This window comes from Polypterus senegalus, chromosome 11 (assembly GCF_016835505.1).
Source record: "Polypterus senegalus isolate Bchr_013 chromosome 11, ASM1683550v1, whole genome shotgun sequence".
NCBI lineage: Eukaryota > Metazoa > Chordata > Cladistia > Polypteriformes > Polypteridae > Polypterus > Polypterus senegalus.
This window is the reverse complement of record NC_053164.1, coordinates 24,681,913-24,708,806: the sequence shown is the minus strand read 5'-3', so window position 1 is coordinate 24,708,806 and position 26,894 is coordinate 24,681,913. Positions and strand designations below refer to the sequence as shown.

Here is a 26,894-nt window from a genome sequence, read left to right as displayed (position 1 = left end):
CTTGGCAATAGCACATTTTTCTTTTTGTTATCATGTGTGCTAAAGACGTGCTGCAAAAAATGCATTAACATTGAGTGTTAATTGGTATTATAATAATAATAATACATTTCATTTAATAGGCGCCTTTCTTAGCACTCAAGGTCACCTTACAATAAAATTATACAACATTAGTAAAATAAAAACAAGAGAATGACAAATCAAAAAGCAATAATTAGCAAACAAGCAAAGATAACAGGCACTAACAGTGCAAAATTCACAATTGGTACGCCAGTTTTTGTGGGTTAGTTTTAAAATGTGTTATTGAATCTAGCTGACGTACATGAGAGCGAAGAGGATTCTAGAGTTGAGGAGCACTAAGAGACGCTCCAGCTCCCATAGAATTGCGACTTGCAATGTACAATGGCACTGGCTTTTATATAAAAAAAAAAAGCAAGGCAATGCTTTTTCACATAGTGTAGTCCGTTTATTTCAGTTTTGTACTGTGAACACAAGTTAACAATTACATTTGTATTTGTCTTGAAGTGGTAACAAATTTCTGTCAGTATTCTGTTTAATCAGTTTCTTGCTCCTCCTCCCAATTCATTATTACTTTTACATGACAGAGCGGAGAACTCCCTCCCACTTGGAGGTCGGAGTGCATATATATTAGCATACAAATTGGCGGTGGGGTCATTTGGAACATATGAGTTCCTTGATACACTAACATTTAATTGAAGGTTGGGGGTTTCCCTGAAGCTTCGAGCACCACCATGTAACCACTTTCCTTGTTTAACATATGAATCTGAGTGCATTCCACCACCTAATGAACAGCTTCAGGAGACCCTTTAAAATGGTCAAATTTTCCAACATCACAAAAATAATTTTAACTTGTGTGGCCATAATGACTGATCATGTTAAGGACAGGTAGTAACCTAAAAGACTGATGTAAAGAGAAAGAAACCATAGGCACTATGGGTTTGCAAGCACTGTAATGCTACAAATATACCTGCACTCTTTCCATTCAGGAAATTTCTGCAAATGTTTGGAGCCACTTGACAATTTTTATTTACACCACCAATGTGCCCAATAAATTGACGATGAAAGATATCTCACTGGCTCAGGTGTACTGGGCATCGTTGGTCAGACTGCTGTCCCTGTGACACATACCTGGATAAGCGGCGTTAAATGAATAGATGATTGAATTTATGTGCATGCAAGACACCATTTAAACATTGCACAGCTGAAAGAATTCTTTACAGAGGAACGGGAAAAACTTTCTCCCAGTCGATGACAGAGACTGCTAAACAGTTGCAGGAAATGCCTAACTGAGGTTGTTTCTGCCAAAGAGAGCAATAGCAGATATTAAAACCAAGGGTGCTCTTATTGTTTCCACAGATGGAAATGTATATCTGTTTATTTTTTTGCTGAATTATTGCAAAGTTACATTTTTATTATTTTTTTCCAAGTTACATCACGTTTATCTAAAAATACTGCACAAATAAGATCAAAGCTTGGTGTGTTCACATTGTTTTGTCACACAACTGTATAGTGCTAAATCTGCTCTTGAACTTCACTATCATTTTTAGAAAGAAAAATCTGTACTGTCATAAAAATAACCAAATTACATATTATGATAACATGCATGGATGTAGTCTGTTGCAATTGTTAATGTTTGGCTCTGCCATCAATAGCAACCTGCCTGGAGGAGGAGGTCGAGAATTCAAAATGAACTTGTGCATGCTTTACATAGATGGTTAAAGGGGAAGCCAAAAAACAGGTTTTCTAATCAAGTAACATACAAGCATATATGTTAAATAACCATCATATTTAATATCAACTCTAAACTAACAAATTTAATCAAAACAATTGTCTAAAAAAAAAAAAAATCAGGATGACTTTTTCAAGGTAAGTTTTTATTATAACAAAGGTTAGCGTTTAGAGCAAAGGAGCACAATTCTGGCCCTGGAGAGTCACAATGACTAGAGCTTTTTACTGAATTTGATCTATTGATTAGGTGACTTGTTTTTTAATAATTTATTTATTTTAATCGAATGCTAGTTTAATTAACTTCATGCTGACTCGTTTCTACACTTTGTGTGTCATGGATACTCAGCCATGTTAATCGGATTACTGTGGGCAATTCTAAGATAGGATTGACAATATTGACCTTGAAATGTGGGTGTGGTATAGCTGTGAATTGGTGCTCAGTTTTGATTACATTTTTTCATATATTCAGAACACTACTTGAATGCCAGAATAAGAATATGTTCTAGTATCTTTCATCTACGTTAACTCTGCTTTCACTGCCACTCAGACCATACAGGCCACGATATTACTGCACTGTAGAGGAAGAAATGTACCCAACAAGTTGATAACCACTCTTCACAAACTCAAAATAAATACTATGCAATGCTACTGTCAGCTATCCTATCACAAAAGCAAAATTGGAAAATGTTAATTCTTAGCTGAAAATATTGGGCTGGCCATTCTCTGCCGGAGGACTGTACCTTTCACTTGAAGAGACTGAAGCACCCATGACCTTAGAAACTGAAAATCTGACTGATAATATCCCGTCTCTTTTGGATACAACTGATGTGTTCAGTGATTAAACACAGTGCATAAATGTATAGCTAGTGAGGAGTAATGTGCTGCATGTCCTCATTGTAATGTTTTCATGAGTTATTGGAGTGAGACTTTAAAATTACATTCTCAAACTTGTTTAGTCCTATTCATTTTCAAAGGAGAGTGCCAGAGCATATCCCAGTTGCACTAGGCTTAAGGTAATAAGCAGTACTGGATACAGCAATTATCCATCACTCACTCAGTAATTTTGGAGTTACCAATTAATCTTAACTGTCCCTATTTCAGAATATGGGACAAAAAAGAATAGCCAGCAGAAAACCCACAAGGACACAGGGAGAATGTGCAAATTCCACATGGACAACAACCAGGAGAGAGATCTGAACACAAATGCTGGGTTCACATGATGGCACCGTAACACACTGTGTCACAATGCCATCCTCAGAATAAGAAATTAGATGCATTTTTTTTAAAATAACCAAGAACACTGACATACAGGATTGTCTCAGGATATACAGATCATCTAGCTACCATACTCCAATGTAAAAATGCTTACTTAATACATCGCACAACTTGCTGCTGCTAAAAAAATGAGACAGTTCAGTTCCTGATAGACCTACTTCGTTTACCAGAAAGAGAGAAAGGGTGATGTAGGACCATGAATCCAGGCTCTACAGCAGACATTGTGTGATGCACACTGTTCTCTTTGTTTGTTTTATGTCCTTTAAAGTGCCATACCAATCTGTGATAGAACGAACAATGATCTAGAACATTTTTGCAAAGGTAGTTTTTAAGTCTGGTAATGTTCAATGAAGATACACAACTGTGACAAAAAAAAAACAACAAACAAACCAACTGTAGAAAAAATGAGTCTAATAAGTCTAATTTACACTAGTATTAGTTCAGTGAAATAAATCTGCTTTCTACAGACTACATAAATGAAATGTAAAACACAATGCTGAAACTATTAAACAAAAAGTTAATTTAACCCAGAAGTCAACAAAAGACACAAACCTACGTCTGATGAAGAGATCGGTTAATGTGAAAAGCAGTAGCAAGTGTAGCCCTCTCTAACCAGAATTGAGCATCCTTGCTCTAGAAGATAAATACTATATTCAAATAAAAATACTTACCCTATATACTGGCAGATAAGTTCTCCTGCAGATAGGTCAGAACTTGATTTTACAGTATAATTTCTGGTATTCTATAATGTCGGCCATATAACTCAAATGTGGAAAACTCACACTATTGGTACAAGGAATTATGATATGCTAACGCCCACCTCAGAGTAACCACGGAGCATACGGCCTTTTATTTCTATGTGGGTGCGGCAATGTGCTGTATCATCGCGTGCTCCTAACCTCTCCCTCTCTCTATTGTGCCTACATGACGACAGGGCAATACCCAAACTTTTCTGAAGCAACATTTTTTTTAGTATCTCACACACTCATACACCTTTATCGTAAGAGCATCCCTTATCTATGATGGAGTGTTCGATCAGTATAAAATATGAAGCTGGTTTTAAATTAAATATCGTTGAAGTAGAGAAAGAAATTGGTAACTGCTCTGCTGCAACAAAATTGGATGCATCTTAGAAAATGATGCGAGAAAAAATTAAGCGTTGCATTTTTGAACAGGAGTACAAGTCGGGGTCTGATTTTATGATTGATTTTTCAGGTTTCAAGACCCGACTTATACGTGAGTATGCGGTAAATATTTTAGAGTAATAGAACCTGTTGTGCAGCACACTTCATATACAGCATATGCAGAAAGAAATAGTCATAATCAGTGATCTCAAATCTAAATTGCTTGCAAAAATATGCAAACTTTGACCTAAGTAACAAACTACAGAAATTACCAAGGAACATAGTTTCATTTTTTCATGTTTTTGTACTGATATAGCACAAATGTTGTAAATTTCAGTCTCTCTAGTAGTGAGGACTGTAACAACTTTATGCAGAAAAAATGAAAGCCATGAAATTGTTATTAGTGGCTTCTACTAATATTACCTGCAGCTGGGCCATGACTTTGGATTGTACAGCCTCATACTTCTGTGATTTCCAGAGTGCTTTTACTGGTTTTGGGCCAGTCTCTTCTTTCTCCATCTCCTTCTCTCTGCAGCGTCGCTGGATTTCTCGCATCCTTCGTACATTTTCCTTTTCATGATTTTTTGCATCTTTTTCTGAAAAATATTACCAGTACTTTAATTTCTAATTAGGTACTATAATTAATCAATCTTAAAGTGAAACAAGAGAGAGGCTACTTCATTATGAGTGTGTAAATTAAGACAGATTGAATTCTAACTTGTACCCTGAAACCTGATGGATGTTAGGGAAAAAATGTTAACCTTGTTGCTGTAGCCATAGAGTAATAAGCAGTGATTTATACACTTCTACAGTCTAGGCTGGATATTGATGAATTAGAAAAATCATTACAGCATAATCTATAAACATTTCTATCTTGTATTTTTCTTGTGAATGTAAAATCAATGCAACAAGACAGGAAATCAAAGACCTGTATTTTAAAGCAGAAATAGTCTGCACACAAGTGTTTGCATTTCACCCTGTCAGAAAAAGTGAATCCATTTACTTAATCTCTAGACAAAGAAATTTTCGGGAAGAAATGCATTTAAAAGAAGGAACCAGTTTCACATGTAGTAAATTGCACATAGTTTACTTTAAACTTGAGTTCAAAGACCCAGTAAAAAATAACTACTTTTGAAAAGGAGAAATTGAAAACAGCTTATTAATAATAAAAAAAAACACAAAAAAATAAAAATTTGATATGAATTAAGAATGAGTAACAAAAAAATAAATAGATATACTTCTTGAGTGGGTATCTATGTGTAAAGCAACTCCTTCCAGCTGCAAAAGATTGCCAACACTCCCTTTCTTGCTTCTCTCCAGGATGTCAGTGGCATTAGGGCGAACACGTGGTACAGGTGCAGGTCGTGCACTATAGCAAGTTGGGTATAATGTGGGATCAGGTGCCAGAGGTCCAGAAAGAAAATCCAGTTTAAGATCATTGCCTTCCAATCTTCCTCGTGCTGTTATAGAAGCAAAAACACCAGTTTCATTTTTTTTAATTTCAGTTAAAATGGTAGTACAGGCAAATTAGTTGTTTTGTGCAGAATTGTGACTTATGATAAGAAAAAACACTAAGACAATTGTGACGAGGACAGGCCATTAAGCCTAGCAAGCTCCAACATCTTATTTAACTAGACTCTAAAATTACATCAAGCTAAGATTTGAGTGTCCATAAAAGCCTACTCTCCACTACAATACTAAGGTAATTGATTCAGTGTGTCTATGTGTGAAGAGAATCTTTCAAACATTTGTGTGAAATCTGCCCTGTGTTCTTGTTGAAGAATTTGTTTTAAAGTAATAACTGGGATCCACTGTAGTTATTCCCTTCATAATTTTAACACTTCAGTCAGGTCACATCTTAATCTCTGTTTGCTTAAACTGAAAAGGTTCATCTTTGTTATATTCTCACAGCTCATACCTCTCATTCCTGAATCAGCCTAGTTGTTCTTCCTCTGGAGTTTTTCTAGAATTCCACTTTTTTTTTTTTTTTAATATGGAGACCAAAACAGTACACAGTGCTCCAGGTGAGGTATTACATTACATAACTTAGGTATAAGTTCCATGACTTAGTATTGTACACATCATTAAGTATAACCTCACATCCTGTTAGGATTCCTGATCACTTCTGTATGTCACCTTGATATACACAAGATAGAGAGAACTCCACTATGACTCCTAGATCCTTCTCATAAATTGTACTTTTAAGTTTCAGATCTCTCACTGTGTATTTAAACCTAATTTTTCTACTTTCTATCTACAAGATCTTACATTTACTTATCTTACACTTAATCTGCCAAAAATCCGCCTAAGACTGTATGCTGTCCAAGTCCCTCTGTAATAGTTTAGCTGATTCTACAGGATACAGGTGCCGGTCATAAAATTAGAATATCATGACAAAGTTGATTTATTTCAGTAATTCCATTCAAAAAGTGAAACATGTATATTAGATTCATTCATTACACACAGACTGATGTATTTCAAATGTTTATTTCTTTTAATTTTGATGATTATAACTGACAGCTAATGAAAGTCCCAAATTCAGTATCTCAGAAAATTAGAATATCAATTAATACCAATGCAAAAAAAGAATTTTTAGAAATGTTGGCCAACTGAAAGGTATGAACATGAAAAGTATGAGCATGTACAGCACTTAATATTTAGTTGGGGCTCCTTTGGCCTGGATTACTGCAGCAATGCGGCGTGGCATGGAGTCGATCAGTCTGTGGCACTGCTCAGGTGTTATGAGAGCCCATGTTGCTCTGATAGTGGCCTTCAGCTCTTCTGAATTGTTGGGTCTGGCGTATTGCATCTTCCTCTTCACAATACCCTATAGATTTTCTATGGGGTTAAGGTCAGGCGAGTTTGCTGGCCAATCAAGAACAGGGATACCATGGTCCTTAAACCAGGTACTGGTAGTTTTGGCACTTTGTGCAGGTGCCAGGTCCTGTTGGAAAATGAAATCTGCATCTCCATTAAGGTCATCAGCAGCAGGAAGTATGAAGTACTCTAAAACTTCCTGGTAGACGGCTGCGTTGACCTTGGACCTCAGAAAACACAATGGACCAACACCAGCAGATGACATGGAACCGCAAACCATCACTGACTGTGGAAACTTTACACTGGACCTCAAGCAACGTGGATTCTGTGCCTCTCCTCTCTTCCTCCAGACTCTGGGACCTTGATTTCCAAAGGAAATGCAAAATTTACTTTCATCAGAGAACAAAACTTTGGACCACACAGCAGCAGTCCAGTCGAGACGCTTCTGACGCTGTCTCTTGTTCAAGAGTGGCTTGACACAAGGAATGCGACAGCTGAAACTCATGTCTTGCATACGTCTGTGCATGGTGGTTCTTGAAGCACTGATTCCAGCTGCAGTCCACTCTTTGTGAATCTCCCCCAAAGTTTTGAATGGGTTTTGTTTCACAATCCTCTCCAGGCTGCGGTTATCCCAATTGCTTGTACACTTTTTTCTACCACATCTTGTTCTTCCCTTCGCCTCTCTAATGTGCTTGGACACAGAGCTCTGTGAACAGCCAGCCTCTTTAGCAATGACCTTTTGTGTCTTGCCCTCCTTGTGCAAGGTGTCAATGGTCGTCTTTTGGACAACTGTCAAGTCAGCAGTCTTCCCCATGATTGTGTAGCCTACAGAACTAGACTGAGAGACCATTTAAAGGCTTTTGCAGGTGTTTTGAGTTAATTAGCTGATTAGAGTGTGGCACCAGGTGTCTTCAATATTGAACCTTTTCACAATATTCTAATTTTCCGAGATACTGAATTTGGGACTTTCATTAGTTGTCAGTTATAATCATCAAAATTAAAAGAAATAAACATTTGAAATACATCAGTCTGTGTGTAATGAATGAATCTAATATACAAGTTTCACTTTTTGAATGGAATTACTGAAATAAATCAACTTTGTCATGATATTCTAATTTTATGACCGGCACCTGTATATTGTTTGTTCCTCCACCTGGTTTGGTAAATTCTACAAACTTAACCATTTTGTTCATTATATTCTCTAAAATTACTTATGTGTATTTAAAGCACTGACCCACAAGGGTTGCTTTTAATACTTGCCTAAAAAAAGTTTCCCTCACCATAACCCTTTTTGTTTGTGTGTTTGAGACAATTTTTTTTACCCATCTACACACTGTGCCTTGAATTCTCACTTCTTTTAGTTTGATCACTAACCTTTCATATGGTACGTTCTCAAAAGCCTTCTAAAATCAAGATAAATAATGATATATAATTTTATCAAATACTTTAATTGCATCCTTGAATTCCAATATATTAATGAAACAACTTTCCCATTTGAAACCATGCTGAGTATTTGCTAATATTGTATACCTATTCCCGATATGTGCTGCTCAGTCTTTCCTTTAAAATTGCTTACATTAATTAACCTCTGATGCATATTAAGCTTACTGGCCTACAGTTGCTCAGACCAACTTGACCACCCTTTTTATACAGTGGGACAGTATTGGCTAGCCTGCAGTCTTTGGGAATTTTCCCAGTACAATAATCCCTCCTCGATCACGGGGGTTGCATTCCAGAACCCCCCTCTATAGATGAAAATCCGCGAAGTAGAAACCATATGTTTGTATGGTTATTTTTATATATTTTAAGCCCTTATAAACTCTCCCAATCTGTTAACATTATTAGAGCCCTCTAGACATGAAATAACACCCTTTAGTCAAAAGTTTAAACTGTGCTCCATGACAAGACAGAGATGACAGTTCTTTCTCACAATTAAAAGAATGCAAATATATTTTCTCTTCAAAGGAATGCGTGTCAGGAGCAGAGAATGTCAGAGAGAGAGAGAGCGAGATAAAAGCAAACAATCAAGCACTGCGCGAGAAGCATATCGTATATCATTGAGGAGTTTTAGTTAATATGTAATACATGCTCTGATTGGGTAGCCTCTAAGCCATCCGCCAATAGCGTCCCTTGTACGAAATCAACTGGGCAAACAAACTGAGGAAGCATGTACCATAAATTAAAAGATCCAGTGTTCACAGAAATCCGCAAACCAGCGAAAAATCCGTGATATATATTTAGATATGCTTACATTTAAAATCTGCGATGGAGTGAAGCCACGAAAGTCGAAGCGCGATATACCGAGGGATCACTGTATGTGGAGATTTTCAAAAATGTGCATCAATAATTTATACATATACTCACCAAAATCTTAAGCACTGAAGAATAAATTTTACCTGGTCCTGACGATTTGTTAGCCTTTGATACTTCTCTACAATGTCTAAATCAGGGGTGGGCAGATTCAGTCCTGGAAGGTCGCTGTGGCTGAAGGTTTTTGTTCCAACCCAATGGCCTAATAAGAAGCACTTATTGCTCAAGTAAGACTTCTGCTTCACTTTAGTTGTCTCGCTCGTTGCGATTTTGAACCCTTATTACTTATTTTAGTCTTATAAACAGCTGAAGTTTTGGTTTTTATTTGCTCCTTATTAGCAATAAGATGCAAATGACAAAATAAACCAGCATTGCTCCATTTAGCTTGTTGCCATTTACCCCTGTGTGTATTTATCAGGCACTATTGGGTTTAATTAAATACTTGGAAGGAAAGTGAAGAGAAAAAAGTGAAGCACTGAGAATAATTTGTCTGTTTTAGATTTCAAATGATTTAGATGATATCCCTAGAAAGGAAAAACATCTAGGATATGAGAATGACTTGACATAAGCATAGTTAAAGCACTAGTAAGCCATGAAATTAAATAATTGACAAGGAGTGGTTTTTAATTAAGCAACTGGGTTGGAACAAAAACCTGCAACCACTGCGGCCCTCCAGGACTGAATCTACCCACCCGTGGTCTAAATCATTAAAGACCTTATTAGTAGCCCTTGTTACTTTTTGGGAGATATCAACTTCTTTACACAAATAAACTTAAGTAAAATGTAAGTTCAAAGCATTTGCTATTTCACAGTCTATATATGAAACCTGCACCATTCCTACTCTTAATCTCCTGCTTGACCTTTTTTTTATTTCTAAAATATTAAAATAATCTCTTTGATCTTCTTTCAACTTTTCTGCAATATTACACTACAATTTGCTTTTAGCTTTCCTAATATCCTTCATAATGTCTGCTTTTGTGCTCACAAATGCCCTACAGCTGGAGTTATTGTTCTTACACTGCTGGGTTTTTTTTGTAACTTTGTTTTTTTAATCTCTTTATTCATCCACCACAGGGGTTTCTTTTTTTGCTTCCACATTTTATATCATATGTGAAACAGTTTTAAACCTGCCCGACATCACCTCAGTCATTATAGGCTTATCCCCATTTAGCTTATTTAGGCTTTGCCACAAAAGCTCAGAATTTGCTCTACTAAAATTAAATCATTTTTTGTTTTTGAATATGCACTCTGCCAAAATACTCTAATGCATTCTATTATGGTAGCTGAATCCTATTGGTTCAATCACATCTATACCCCAAATTCAATCCTGATTGGTTCAGAGCACAAAATCTATACTGTACAGGGTTTCCTCCCTCCTCTCTCCCAAACCTCACCCGAAACAACCCAAAAACAGTGGTTTCAAAAATGGCATTAAAAACAGTCATTGATTACATCAAAAAACTCCCGTTCTTGTCCTCAACTATTTGTATGGCTAGCCCGGTGCCTAGTTAATAATTGGGTAATTAATTCAATATCCTCCTGACCATAACATATCCCTCTAAACTTGCCTTCTTAACGAAAATAACATTTTGAAATACATTAAAGCACCAAAGGTCTTATTTCACAATAACAATATTCATTTTTAAAATTATATTGGTAATATACATATAATCCTGATAACAACTGCTACAATATTTAAAGAGAAAAAGAAAAACTAAACTCTTACCAGACATAGGGCGCTTATAACAGTCAGGAAACAGTGTTGGATCGGGAGGTATTGGGCCACATATTTTTGATAGACCTTCTGACATTTTATATCTTCTACAATATCTGTAGATAAATATTAATTTTACTCACTTTAGTTACAGATTAAAGTATACATTTCTCCATTATATACAATCCTGATATTATTAGATAGCACAATGTATCAACATATTTATCTGAAATAAAACGTAAATACTGTATCTACATATTTATATCTTAGATACAATGTATCCACATTTCTAGTAACACCAATGTTGATACTGTAATACTTTTAAGATATACAATATAGTTCTATGAGTCAGCTTAGGATAGAAAGCACAACATAAAAATAGATGGAAATTAAAAAAACAAACAAAGTAAAAATGTAAAGTTGATTCTAAGCTAATGCTTTCTGAAACAATAGTGTGAACTCGTAGATAGCACTTTAAATGCTCTTCATCACTTACGCGTGCCAGCTGAATACAGTAGTACTTTATGTCTTTGTGTGTCATTTTTGGATAAAAGCATCAGCTAAATATGTGCACATAAACTACATTTTTCTTTCCTCAGCATGTAATGTAACAACATATGTACAGTGCATCCGGAAAGTATTCACAGCGCATCACTTTTCCACATTTTCTTATGTTACAGCATTATTCCAAAATGGATTAAATTCATTTTTTTCCTCAGAATTCTACACACAACACCCCATAATGACAATGTGAAAAAAGTTTACTTCAGATTTTTTCGAATTTATTAAAAATAAAAAAATTGAGAAATCACATGTACATAAGTATTCACAGCCTTTGCCATGAAGCTCCAAATTGAGCTCAGGTGCATCCTGTTTCCCCTGATCATCCTTGAGATGTTTCTGCAGCTTAATTGGAGTCCACCTGTGGTAAATTCAGTTGATTGGACATGATTTAGAAAGGCACACACCTGTCTATAGAAGGTCCCCAGTTGACAGTTCATGTCAGAGCACAAACCAAGCATGAAGTCAAAGGAATTGTCTGTAGACATCCGAGGCAGGATTGTCTTGAGGCAAAAATCTGGGGAAGGTTACAGAAAAATTTCTGCTGCTTTGAAGGTCCCAATGAGCACAGTGGCCTCCATCATCCGTAAGTGGAAGAAGTTCGAAACCACCAGGACTCTTCCAGCTGGCCGGCCATCTAAACTGAGTAATTGGGGGAGAAGGGCCTTAGTCAGGGAGGTGACCAAGAACCCGATGGTCACTCTGTCAGAGCTCCAGAGGTTCTCTGTGGAGAGAGGAGAACATTCCAGAAAGGCAACCATCTCTGCAGCAATCCACCAATCAGGCCTGTATGGTAGAGTGGCCAGACGGAAGCCACTCCTTAGTAAACGGCACATGGCAGCCCACCTGGAGTTTGCCAAAAGGCACCTGAAGGACTCTCAGACCATGAGAAACAAAATTCTCTGTTCTGAGGAGACAAAGATTGAACTCTTTGGTGCGAATGCCAGGCGTCACATTTGGAGGAAACCAGGCACCGCTCATCACCAGGCCAATACCATCCCTACAGTGAAGCGTGGTGATGGCAGCATCATGCTGTGGGGATGTTTTTCAGTGGCAGGAACTGGGAGACTAGTCAGGATAAAGGGAAAGATGACTGCAACAATGTACAGAGACATCCTGGATGAAAACCTGCTCCAGAGCGCTCTTGACCTCAGACTGGGGCGACGGTTCATCTTTCAGCAGGACAACGACCCTAAGCACACAGCCAAGATATCAAAGGAGTGGCTTCAGGACAACAAAATAACAAAATGTGGAAAAAGTGATGCGCTGTAAATACTTTCCGGATGCACTGTATACCACAATCTGACTTCACATGATTTCCTAGGAGTGAAAATTATATAAAATAAGATGTTAATTAACATGCTACTTTAAAGTTAAAGTTGTTAAGTTATTCAAAAGCCCATACAAAAGGAAAAAAAATGATTGCATAGGGTGCATTCCCTTTGTGAGCATGAGTACGTACATAAGCGGGCCTTCAGATAGCCAAGGCCGTTTCCTGCACTGGGCTTAGTTCTATCAGGATAGATTCTGGCTTCCACAATCCTCAAGTGAATTCTGTTAAGAATGTTATGTTTAGATTCTAAAAACTGCCAAGAATTTAGTCATCTTCTTAGAAGGCGCAAGTGGCAATGTTACAACATTTTACTGGTTATCACTCAATTCTCTCTGATTTGAAAAAGTAACATATTTTTGTTGGGAGCAAACTGGCATGACATTGTACTACGGGGAGCCATTGTAAGAGGTCTATGACAACCTTTAATTTAACTTTTAAATCTTCATCTAGATATTATAATGTCAGCCTCTACTGACCCAAGCTGTAGTTTTACATTCAAAAATCAAATGTTCACATTTATGTGTCAATCTGATCTTTGAACCGTTGAAGTTCTTTCTAGAACTTTTCTTTGTATTCTGATTTGCCGCAGGAGGTACTGACATGAGCTATGGTGGCAAGGAAAGGTTAACCTCAGGTTTTCAAACTGCCTGTGGGTAAGTATAATAAGTGTGGCAAAGACAGGTCATAGTAAAAGCAACAAGGATTAGCGTTAGTCTCTTCAGATCACAATATGTCACGATTGCAGGGCTATACACTACCACAGTAAAACAATTTCAGACTCACCAAATGCAGAATGCCCAGACAAAAGCTGTTGTTATAACATGTAAATTGTACACCATGGACGGACAGTCCTCCACCTGGAGAGCCATGGTGCAAGTTTTTTAGCAAAATAATTTTGTGAATTTCAGTTTCCTTGTTAATGAACGTCAATGTTTAATCAGATACCCTATTCTAGCCCTCTGACTCTCCTTTCTGAAATCACTCAAGTCACATAGCATCTTTAGATCGTGGGAGGAAAGCCCATGGAAAGACTGCATAAACTCTGTAGATACAGAGTGGTAATACTCCATCTTGGAGTAGCCTATCTTTAAATAAGGGATTATGTTTCTCTCCAATCATCGTGTTGAGAAATGAACAAAAATTTTCAGTCCTTATTTACTCGGCACAATAAGATTCCCTTACCAATTAAAAGTTTTGACACACCAAGAAATTTTCATTTCTTGATGGAAGTCGATACCTTAAATTAATTTAATAATATAGCCAAGACATTCCTAGTGTTTCTAATCGCTATTAGTGCATCAAATGACTGGTTTTTACTTTATTATTCACATATGACTGCAAAGGCCCATTTTTCAGCAGCCATTCCTATAGTGTCCTAATGTTCAACTCCCTTAGCTTATCCTTCATTAGTCATCTTTAATTCTAACTGGTTATTAAAGAAATCTAATAACCTGATATTCTGTTAGCATGGGTTGCAAAGTAGTGGCCTTCCTAACTACATTTATTAATTTATTTTTGCAGAAAGAAGGTTATTTCATGCAACAGATTTATCCAAAGGTGTCTATTATTGCTTTGAGAGGAAAAAGAAAGCTGGATACAACCAGGACAGAAAAAGACGTGGAATGCCAAAGGTGCACAACTGCATAATAGAGTAAGAACACCAGAGACCGTAGTTTTAAAGACAATTGCTTTACAGGTAGTGCTGGGTGATTTTTTGAATAAATCATTTAATTCTACATGTTTTAAAGCAATATTCAATGTTCTTTTTTTACCAAATGGTACAATTAAACAGTCAAGCAAACACCCAACTCTGTTTAGCTGGCCACATGTGTAAAATCAAAAGATATTAATGCAAAGAATAATGATAAGCAGTGTGTCTCTAGCAAATGAGGCTGTTCCAGAGAAAGACTGTAACGTTAAGTTGGTTGCCTAGAACTGGTTTGGATATGAAAGATCTGATGTGAAACAAACTAATGTAAAATGCAAATTCTGCAAAAATACAATAGCAGTTAAAAGTGGCAGCACATCCAATTTATTTCGGCACTTGAAATGGAAAAGGTAGAATGGAAATGACTTGATAAAGCACAGGACCAAGATAAAGCCTGTCCTCTACTGACATTTCTGGGGTATAGGTTGTTCTGTTTCAGCAAGGCATGCTCTCCGTTACATATTCCAATACAATGCGTGATTACGTCAGGAGCACAGTGGGCTTCGTCCGAGACCAGTGGAAGAATATGCAACAGTCACTAGGCTATTGTGGGGAGAAAGAACAAGCTGGCATCTATTTAAGGGAGCAGCCAACAGAAGACTAGTCATAGCATTTTTATTTGTGAGACTACAGAATTCATGCAATTATCCTCTTATGCAATTCTGCATTTAGGCCTTGACATTCTTGTTCTGTTCTAGTCAGGTTCAGTGTGCCCTCTTCTCTCAAGATAGCAATAGACAACTTTGCATGAAATGTTCAGTTTCTGGTTATCTGTCACATTGAATAACCTTCATTCTGCAAATAAATAAAAAAAAAAAAATACAAAAACAATAAACTGACATATCTTAAGAAAGCAGGTTTTGGTGATGCGGACACAATTATAATGGTTCTCATAATAATCAATAGCCATTTACAGGTGACAAATTAAAGATACATTTAGGGAGTTTACTATAAGGACACTGAAGGAATGGTAGCTGAAATTGGGGCTTTGCATTTGTATGGGAACAATAATTTAAAAATCAGTGATTTCAAGCTGTAATGGTCTTTAGAAAAACTAGTAATATCTTGGCTCTATTTTTAAATCAATTTAATGGCATCTTGAAAAAAATCAAGGTTTATCAAAAACAAATATTTCTGAGTGTGTCTATCCTTTCCATTGGTATTGTATAGGAGTATAATATCGAATTGAATGACACAATCCATAAACCAAAAGAATTAGACTTTAATTAAGAAATTAACTTGAACAAACATTGCGTGTGCAGTTGCCCGTGTATTGCCCACTCATGTTGTACTGGATTTCAAATTTGTGCTGCCCCACCAAGAAAACGTTTTAATTTACAGCTACTGCACATTAAGCTAATACATGGCGTTGTGGGGGGGAAGAAAACTTCACCTAGATGCCCTGCTAAATGCATCTTTCTCAGGCAGCTACACGTTTTAAGTAAACAGGCAAAAACATTCTCTCTCTCTCACACACACACACACACACACACTATACAGTATATATGTCACAATTGCTATGATCCAACGTCGGGGTCGAAGCATATAAATAACGCAAATCAGGAAAGTGTTAAGACAACGAGAATTGAACGGGAGTAGACAATAATACGCTTCCTTTACTGGCAAACTTTTCTAGAAACACTGCTACCTACTTTACGCACTTTAGTTAGAAGGCTCGTTTGCCCACTTTCTAAAATGGTCAGGCGACCTGAACATTGTGACTGAACTCGAATATACTTACGCGATTATGTCTAAGACTTCCTAAACCCGCACATAATAAACAAACGTACATCACTAACGTCTTTAACGATAATTCTTCCAATGGCAATACGTTCACATACTCGACGCAGCTCAATTTTTCTTGTGTGCGCTCTTAAAACAAATACCGTTGTCTGCCGTTTATATACTAGTTTCATTCCTGAGCATGCCATATCAAAAAACAGGTAATTTACCAAGTAAACTGCCCAATTTCGCTGCCTTCCTCGTCTACTCCAGAAAGCACTAGCCTTCCATCAACTGCCTGCTGCACGCAGCGCGCGTACGTACTGCAAGCCAAACGGACGACGACGTCTCACCATGACAACAGGACTTGTACGAGGGAAGCAACCAACTTTAAAAAGTTGAAGCATGCGCAGTAGAGACACAGCTAATGTGCCGTTTGTGAACCGCAGTCTTCTTTTTCGATGTGCTTGATCACCCTTCTCCATACAGCTCAGGTCTGCACCGCCTCCTCAGTAAAACCATATTCTTTCATATTTTCATTTACTTTATCCATCCATCTCCGCTTTAGCCTCCCTTGCTTTTTCTTCCCCTGTATCTCCATTCCCCTCTTTTAAACACACATTCGTTGTTTCTCCTTATCACATGTCCATTCCACTTCAGCCTGCTTTCCTGGACTTTTCTGATATCTGTCCCACTTTTGTTGTACTGTAGCTGCATTATTGTCTCATTTCTTATTATGCCCTTTTTTGTAACTCCACACTATAATCTGAACATTCTCATTTCTGCCACATATAACTTCTTTTCCTTTACTGCCCATGTCTCAGTTCCTGCATCACTGCTGGTCTTATCACTGTCTTAAAAACTTTACCTTTAACCTTCATTTAATTCTTCAGTCTCACAATACTCATGATACATTCTTCCAATTGCTCCATCCACATTGAACTCTATGGGTCATCACTGCATCTAGCTTACCATCTTGTGCTACCAGTTATCCATCCATCCAACCATTATCCAATATTCTAACTACAGGGTCACGGGGACCACTTATTCTAAAAATTAATTTTTCAGTTGGGTAACTTCTAAATCCTGATCACCATTAACCTTATGTATCATATATTCTGTCATCTTATTTATCTTCAGTCCTCTATACCTGGAATAATGGCTTGGTTTGGTTAGGGCACTCATGCTTGGGACTACTTCTTTTAACCTAATAATATTGTTGAGCCACCAATTCACATGAAATTGAAACTGATTTTTTTCACAAAAAGAATCAAGTAACAAGTTAAATCTGCTCCAGGAATAATAGTGCTTAATACTCTGTCCCTATTGTGATGGATGGCCGGCTTCATATTCCGGCCCTCACCCCCAGGCCGCCAGGAGGAGCTCTCCCGACAGCATGGACGGGCCCCAAATTCCAGCAGGGCCTCATGGACTATGTAGTTTTTATGCACAGCCCTGCTGGATACCTTGGGTACCACTGGGAGTCGCTGCCGGGAGGCCAGTGGACTCATATATGCCCTAAAACCCGGAAGTGTGTCATAATCCTGTGACAGGAAGAAACGACATGCTTCCGGGGTAAAGATAAGGACTATTTACCCTGACCCGGAAGGAATAAGGACTTGTGGACTGTTGGGCAGGAACACCTCTGGGTCAGGGAGTATAAAGGACTGTGGGAGCTCCCAGACGGCGAGCTGACCTGAGTGGTAGGAGGGGAGCTGAAGGATTGGATTATTGATTGTGATTATTGTTGATTTATGAATATAGTGGAGGATAGGGTGCTTTGTACACTGTATTGTTCAAATAAAAATAACATTTGGACTTTTACTTGGTGTTTGAAGTGGTACCTGAGGGTTTAAGGGAGCGATTGGGCCCCCTGCTGTCACACTATATATATTTGTTTTTCTTCATATTTTCTCCTCACATTTGCAACCATGTAGATATGTCGGTGGCTGGACTATAGTACCCATCTTGATTTTGGCTTTATAGACTATTCTCAGAGTCCCTATAAGTTTATCCGGACAGCGGTTCATACAAGCCTCTCAGTATGAGAATATCTTTGTGCTGGAATCGTGTTTTGCGTACTGATAGGAGAAGGTGTGAAACCAAAGGGTCTTCCACATGCATCCTTCTTTACTGAAAGTGTTGTTCGGCTCCTTTTGTACCATGTTCTGGTCTTCAAAGACTGGACAGGATTATCTACCAACTCTGTAGGGCTCTGTGGAAGATAGATAATAACTCCCTATTCACCTTTGTTGTCTGCTTGGCACAATGCAAGTCGGTATAAGGCTCCATCAATGTTTCCATGTTTGAACATGGGGCTACCGTTTGCCAGCAAGTTCCTATCCTCCAGCGCTTTGTGCTGTGACAGATAGAGGGCGCTGTTGTCCTCTTGAACCATCAGATTAAACGCCAGACACCAGGTAAAAGTCCAGTAAGTTGACTTTTTATTATTACACAGTGCACAAAGCACTCTCCTCTCCACAATACCCATAAACACAATTCTCAATAATACAATCCACCACTCCCAGACGCGTTGCAACCCTTCCACCCAGCTCAGCTCGAGGTTTGGGATCTCCCATAGTCCTTTCATATTGCCTGACCTGGAAGTGTTTCCAGTCCTTCAGTCCATGTGACTTCCTATCACTTCCGGATCAGATCAAAAGTCCTCTTCTTCATCCCGGAAGTACATCATTCCTCCTGTTGCTGTGACTAAGACGTACTTCCAGGTTATAGGGCACATACGATTCTCTGGGCCTCCCTGCAGCGTCCTCTGTTGTCCTCTGTGGTATCCAGCAGGGCTGTAAAGGAAAACTCCACTGTCCATGATTTCCTGCTGGTATTTGGGGCACCTCCATGCTGCAGGGAGAGCTCCACGTGGCGGCCTGGGGGTATTGGCCGGGATGACCGGCTGGCCATAGTTCACAGTGCAATCACCAGGCAGTGGCTTCATGCAAACTGGATTCCCTACCTAAAGGGAATCATTGTGAAATTTGGCTATCTGGTACTGTTTTAAAAGTTTACAGGAACATCAGGGACAACACAGTCTGAAGTAATTTATCATTCACTGGTAGGGATGTCTTTAGTCTCCTGGACCTGAATCACTGTGCTAGGCTGCTGTCCATACCCTCTGAGGGAGTATTTCACTAGTCAAGAACAACTTCCCATAAATCATCATCCTGACACTTTGCTTTTCTCCACAACTGCTTCACTATTTTAACTGAAGATTCTGGCTTGTCATTTGCTTCAGGGTGCCGTGGAAACGATGTGACATGCCTGAACTCCCATTCTATAGCAAACCTCTTGAAGTGTTCACTTAAAAACTGGGGACGATTGTCTGAAATTCCACTATCTGGCTGCTCATAACAAGCAAGGTGGGCTTTGCAATATCTAATAATGGTTTCAGATGACCAATCTGGAAACAACTCGACCTCCCAGAAATCTGAATAGTGGTCAACAATAAACAGGAATTCTAGTTCTGCAAAACAAAACAAATTCATACTTACTATTTTCAAGGATCATATCAGCAATTTGTGAGACATCAGTCTCTTTGACTTAGACTTGTACAATTTCATTACAGATTGAGTTACTTACAAAGTCCTTGACTTCTGCCTACATATAGTATTAGGGCAATACAATGAGACTTGTGCTTGTCGGTAGATAATCCTGGATCAGTCTTTGAAGACCAGAACATGGAATAAAAGGAGCAGAACAATACTCCAGTAAAAAAGGTTGCATGTGGAAAACCCCTTGGTTTCACACCCTCTCCTATCAGCATGTAGAGCATGATTCCAACAGAATGATATTCTTGTTCTGTGAGGCTTGTATGAACCCCTGTCTGACTGAGCTTGTAGGGACTCTGGGAAGAGTGTAAAGCCAAAATCAGGATACTAAATCAAATGAAAGGAATTGCAGGGGTGCTTATTATACATAGTTTACTTTAAAGATAATTTGCATAACCTTTGAAACAAATGCTGTGTGTGGTGGGTACCCAACTGATCAGCTCGGCTGTATACTTTATTGATTAAGTGCTCCATGCACTAAGTTTGAACCTGATGACCTCCAGTTGCCTCACTGGACTAAAGCTTTTGTCTAGCAGTGCGCCTTTTTGTCTCATCTTGATTGTCTGTTACCCTGCTTATTTTGACATGGAACCTTTTCTTTATAAATCAACTCTTTTTTAGTGAATTTTGGGCTTGCAAAAGTGCAGGTGAAATGAATTTTAGTGCCAACTTCTCTAAGCTCTATATGAAGGGAAATTTGACTCATTTCTCATCACTCTCTTTTATTTTTTGTAATATTTTACATACATTGCAACCCTGTTCAGGAAAAATTGTTTCAGGAAACATGATTATTGTACGCTGCGGTGGTCTGACCCTTCCCAGGAATTTGTTTCTGCCTTGCACCCTGTGTTAGCTGGGATTGGCTCCAGCAGACCCCCGTGGCCCTGTGTTAGGATATAGTGGGTTGGAAAATGACTGACTGACTGATTGACTGATTATTGTACATAACCTAGTGAGATTTAGACAAGGACAGTGGCAGCATAGTACTTGTTGGCCTTGCAGGGTAATAGGAATGACATTGTAATATGCATACGAGATAAGAAATTAACAAATAACATTATACTTTTCATCAAAGCAATACATTACATTTTAAAAATACCAAGGCCATCATTCACCTGCATCATAAGTTCACAATACTAATCAGCACTCAGCTTTATGTGCTTTTTTGCAGCATGTCATTTGCAAAATAGTAAAATGGGGAAAAACGCAAATTAATTGAATATCTCTATTGTGATTGCACACGTACAATGAAATTGGATGCCATCCTACAAGTTCAAAAGAGGAAGAAATTATAAAACTACAAAACCACATAACTATAAAGATTTATAAAAGAGATTATAAAAGTGGAAAAACAAAACAAACATCATATTACATATTACACAACAGGACATTTTTTTTACAATTTGCCACTACTTATTGCATAATGTGTTCCCTTTCAAGTTTCACTGTGTGAGCATCATTTAGTGCAGTCAGAGCCTTTGGGTAAAAGCTATTTTTTAGTCTATTTGTCCGTGTATTTATTGTTTTGAAGCATCTGCCTGAAGGCAGCAATTCAAACAGAGAGTGACCAGGGTGGGATGGATCTTTAATTATGCTACAGGCCCTGTAAAGATCTTCCAAGGATGGGAGAGGATATCCGATGATCTTCTGGGCAGTGGTGACGACCCTCTGGAGAGCTTTCCTCTCTGATACAGTGCATCTGTCAAACCACACACTGATGAAATAAGTCAATATGGAGCAACAGTAGAAGGACATGAGCAGTTTTTGGGTGAAAAGGTTCTCCCTGAGGATCCTCAGTAAGTAAAGTCTCTGCTGTGCCTACTTTACCAGCTCTGTGGTGTTAGCGCTCCAATTAAGGTCCATGCAGGAACCAGAAGTTCGAGACCCTCTTCACATAATCCCTGCCAATGAAAAGGGGCTGAATATTAATTTTCTTCCTCCTAAAGTTGATGATCAGCTCCTTGGCTTTGGTGGTGTTAAGAACCAGATTGTTGTCTCTGCACCACATAGACAACCATTCCACTTCATGCCAATAATAGGACTCATTCCCTCCGAAAACGATCCCCACCACAGTCATCCACATATTTGATGATGCTGTTGCTGGAGTGTGCAGGGGTGCAGTTGTGGGTGTCGAAGGTAAACAAAAGGGGGCTCAGCAAGGTCCAGTGGATCTTTGAACATGACTGAATGTTAAAATCCTGTGGAGAACCAGTGTTGAGGCTGAGGAGATGTGGGGGGCCTTCTCTTATCCTCTAGGAGCAATCAGAGAGGAAGTCCATAATCCAGAGTAAGATGGAGTGAGACAATCCCTGATCTGTCAGTTTGGTCACCAGTTTATGAGGGAGGATGGTATTAAATGCAGAGCTAAAGTCTACAAAGAACAGTGTAACTCCCCTGCTGCTCTAGGTGGGTTAGGACAGTATGGAGAGTTGTGGCTATGGCATCCTCTGTAGGCCTGTTTGCCCTGTAAGCATATTGGTGTGTATCTAACATTGATGGATGGCTTGAAATGATGCAAGTTCAGACCAGCTTCTCAAAGCACTTCATGATCACAGGAGTAAGTGCCATTGGATGGTAATCATTTAGGCTACTCAAGGTAGTGGAGCAGTGGAGATATAATGGATGGAAAGGTGGACTGGGATAAGAACTGGTTGAAGATCTTGGTGAAAACCCCAGCCAGCTTATCTGTGCAATCCAACAGCACTCGACCACAGACGCCATCAGGTCCAGTAGCCTTCCTCAAGTTCACCGCCATCACTGTGCACCCTACCTCATGCTCCCCCACCACGAAACAGAATAAAGCATGATTTTTTTTTCTATAATACATGCTGAGTTGCTTTTCTTCAGAAGATGGCAGAAGGAGAACGACTGAGGACACAGTGTTTAAATGAGTAAAAATAGTTGGTAAATGTTACAGTTTCTTCTTAGCAGACATTTATTCAAATCCATTTTGAGGCAGATCTAATTTTAATGTTTGATGCCAATACAGCACCTTGTAGCAATTTGAAATCAACTAGATTTTAATTATAATAAACCCAATACCACTGCATGTGCTGACCTGCATTAATCTCTGAGACACCCAATGTACTGTATAGGCTTTCCACAGTCTGCATCATTGTTCATTTAGAGACTACTATTCCTGGTTAACTGGGGTGATACTTTACCATGAATCTGTCTTCTCCAGTCATTTCTGTCTTGCACATTGCTCTCTTTTATGCCTTTCAATTTTAAGTCCACAATTACAGTACAACCTCCTTCAAGGTTTTCTCAGGCCTGGTCTTGGGCCTGCCTTCACTAACTTGCAAGGTCATCACTTTCTTGATTCATGTGTCTTCATCTTTCCTGTGCATATGTCCAAACCAACATAAACAACTTTTCCTTATTTCTTCTGCTACATCTTCCACATCAAACAGACTGCAAATTTCATAATTTGCTTTGTGCTCTCGCAGTGACACACCAGCTATCCACCTCAGCATCCTCATTTTCATTTGCTGTATAGCCGTGACCTCCTAAACTTTCATAGTCCACGTCTCACATGTATACAGCACGTTGGCGGCACACATACTTTGTACATTATGTCTTTTATTCTTAGAGCACATCTTATTTTTGTAGCACTGGCATCCTTTCATCTCCTAGTGCACTCAGAGTGTCCCCAACGTAACAACATATGACAGGCATTATAGTTGCGCTTATCAATAGAGAACACTGTGATTTTTGGACTTTCTTTCAGATCATCTTTACATTGCTTGCATACAAAACCATTGTGGATGCTAGAGGCAGTGTTGTCTCGTGAAACCCCACAGACAGACGTCGAGGACACATGTTTAAAAGCACCAAAAAGAATTCTTTAATATTTTCTTCAATACAGTGCACAAAGCACCACACAATCCACAATACTCCAATACTTATACAATGATCAATAATCACAATAACAACCCTCCACTCCCAGCAGCTTCGTCGCCCAACCTCCCAACTCCAGCTCTCCTTGCTGGGTTTCCCATAGTCCTTTTTATTGTCCATGACCCAGAAGTACTCCTTCTTCTCTTCCAGGTCAATGCTACATCCTCAGTTCTCAAATAGCACGGAAGTACTGCGGGCTTCTGTCCTCATGCCTTCGAAGTACTTCTGGGTCGTAGTAACAGTACGAGTCCCCAGGTTCTTTGTGAGCTCCCTCTGGCGGCACCCACAGCACCCAACAGGGCTGAAGAAATGGACTCCATGTCCCAGGATGCCCTGAGGGAATCCGGGGAACCATTGTTGTCCAGGGGAGCTGCCACCTAGCATCCCAGGGGAAGGCAGTGTCCCGAAAAGGCTGCTCTTCTCCCTTCTTCCCATTTTGGGACGTCCCAGCCGGACTGAACCTCCGGCCGTCCATCACACCATCCAGTGCTGTTCCAAAGGCCCCTTTGATTCTACTGCACAGGACATGCACCCAACTGTATTGAGTTTGTCCACATGTCTCTTTTGTAGACAGAGCACAGAAACCTATACAACTTTGTACCTGACTGCAGTGACTTTGGTTTGTTCATCTTTTCTCTGTACACTCTTTGTTCTCAAGTCATTTGAATCAGCAACTCAGTTTCTTCCTTAGCTTATTCACACTAGGTGTCAACAGTGCCAGGTCGTTAGTGTAGAGAAGTTCTCTATGCAGACCTTCCTTTCCATTTTTAGATAAAGCTTTCAGGACCACAGCAAAAAGAAGAGGACTAAAGACAGATCACTGATGCATGCCCACCTCATCAACATGTCCACATTAGTCAAAAACCTCATCCATGCATTAACATTCACAGGCAATCACTGCCTTCATCAGTCACACCTTAACACCTGTGTCTCTCATTACCCATTTGACCACTTGTCTTTGCACCCTATCAAAGGCCTCCTCCAGATTAACCAAGGCCCACCATACTTCTTTTACTTTGTCCCTATATTTTTCTTGCATCTGATGGGCAACAATGATGCCATCCTGGGTGCTGACACTTGATCTGAAACCAACTGCATTTTGTTTTACACTATGTTCCTCAGTTTTCTTTCAAACACTCATTTGACTGCCTTCATAAAGAACCTTAATCCCTATTTATTATCTACATTCTGTGGAGTTTCATTTATTTTTATAGACTGGCACAATTTAATTAAAATACCAGCTCTCTGGAATCTTGTGGAAATTTGTTCTTAGCAAACAGCAGTTGGACTCAGGCCACTCTGAACAACATCACAGACCCTATAGCAATGTAGTGCGCTGTGCCCTGTTAAGACAGCAAAACAGAAACATACAGAAACATGGGCGTCAAATAAATTGTGGTCCCCTATGCTGCTGGGGCCCCAGGCCAGTGCCCATAAGTTAAGATGGACTATTAATATCATTTCTCCCTGCAGCTTTAATAATTTCCATACAGAGCCAGTTTGAACAAGCTGCCTTTCCATACTTCATACTTTAAGGCTGTTTCAAAATTCAGACTTGTTAAAAGCCAAGCAAAATGACACCTTTTATGCCTGAAGAAGGGGCCTGAGTTGCCTCGAAAGCTTGCATATTGTAATCTTTTTAGTTAGCCAATAAAAGGTGTCATTTTGCTTGGCTTTTCTCTACATTCATAATGGCTAACACGGTACAACAACCTAGTACTACAGACTTGTTAAAAGATATGCTGGACCTTCTTTCAGATTTTTCAAAAAGGATTTCATCCCAGTCATTTTCAACATTTAAAAGCTTATTAAAGTATTCTCTCCACTTTTCCATGACCCTTTCTTCGCTTGTCGTGATTTCATTCACTTCGCCTTTCAAACATCGAATTCCAAATAACATCTTGTCTTTCCGTGGTCTGTGAAAATGAAACAGGAAATAGGGAATGGAGTTATTAAACTTTCCTGTTTAAAATCAAACGATACCGCGGCAGTAATCTATTATCATAAAAGAGTAACGTTGCTGTAAAAATATCTGAAGTGCAAGTTCGTTTGAGCGCGCGTGTCCGCTGCGAGGAGCTCGAAAAGGAAAGGGTAGGGTTACGTGTGCACGTGAGCGAGCGAAAAGGGTGACTTCGTGGGCGGGAGCGCGCGTATGAACGCGCTGCTGGGGGAGGTGGAGTGCAGGGTTGGCTGACACAAGCGCAGGGAAGCCGCAGACACAAAGTACTCCAGCTAACTCGCTTTAGACCAGTGAGAGGCGATTAAAAAAAGAAAGCGCAAACATGTCAGCGAATTGTAGTTCGGGACTTTTGCTGTTGTTTTTTTTCTTGTTTTACCTTTGCTATCTTTTGTTGGGCGCTCTGATTTTTTCTGCTATAGAGAAACCTGAAGAAATACGCCTTAAAGCCGAGTTAAGGGCGCTCAAAGCACAGTTTCTAAACCAAAGCTGCATCAGCTCCGCTTCGCTAGAAAGTTTCCTGGAGCAGGTTTTAGAGGCCAACAAGTACGGCGTGTCCATCCTGAAGAATGCCACCGTCAACACCAACTGGGACTTCGCGTCGTCACTGTTCTTCGCGGGCACACTGGTCACGACTGTGGGTAAGTTGCTAAATTTAAATAAAAAGGCATGTTGTGCAGTTGACATGTTTACTTACAGTATTGTTTTGTTCAGTACTTCTGTTAATCATGATCAACGTCCACGATAAACGTTCGGAAACTTTGTCGGATGTGAAACACATCCTTACTCTTTCCCCTACCAAAACATTGGCACGATAAACCGGTATGGGTGCCGGCAGCAATGTGAACCCGCTTCCGGGACACGTTTGACACCCGTGCACCCTCAAGCAGGGTGTGCGCAATCCGGAATTGTCGTCATTTAGTGGATCCTCTCACTGCAGCTTGAGGTAAAAGAGTAACAACTTAGTTACAAACACAAGGCAGGAACTATCCCTGGCAGGGATGCCAGTCTGACTCTTGCACTCACACGTCAGCACTCGGACATACCAGGCCTATTCTGTGTTTTACAGCTAGCATTTAGACACGATGCAATAGCCGATGCGACAAGGGACAGATAAAATTATTATGCTTGTTATGGCAAATCTTAATATATGAGAGCTTAGTAATA

General features: G+C 39.2%; 2 protein-coding genes across 4 annotated transcripts in view; one reads left to right on the top strand and one right to left on the bottom strand.

The window, feature by feature from the left end:
* enkd1 (enkurin domain containing 1) overlaps positions 1-16,673 on the bottom strand; it is a 31,187-nt gene extending 14,514 nt beyond the window's left edge. For 2 of the 3 annotated variants that reach the window (XM_039768175.1, XM_039768177.1), the window contains exons 1-4: positions 16,541-16,673; positions 10,999-11,102; positions 5,384-5,605; positions 4,569-4,741 (exon numbers count right to left, since the gene is read on the bottom strand). In XM_039768175.1, coding sequence (XP_039624109.1) covers positions 4,569-4,741; positions 5,384-5,605; positions 10,999-11,083 — 480 coding nt within the window. In that variant the 5' untranslated portion in view covers positions 11,084-11,102; positions 16,541-16,673. Of the gene's footprint in view, positions 1-4,568; positions 4,742-5,383; positions 5,606-10,998; positions 11,103-13,663; positions 13,753-16,540 lie in introns of those variants that run through there. The other variant, XM_039768176.1, reaches the window with a different exon arrangement.
* Positions 16,674-25,909: 9,236 nt separating this feature from the next.
* The window catches only part of kcnk6 (potassium channel, subfamily K, member 6), a 51,126-nt gene continuing 50,141 nt past the window's right edge, over positions 25,910-26,894 (top strand). The window contains exon 1 of the mRNA XM_039768174.1: positions 25,910-26,368. Within this exon, the coding sequence (XP_039624108.1) occupies positions 26,053-26,368 (316 nt within the window). The 5' untranslated portion in view covers positions 25,910-26,052. The remainder of the gene's footprint in view (positions 26,369-26,894) is intronic.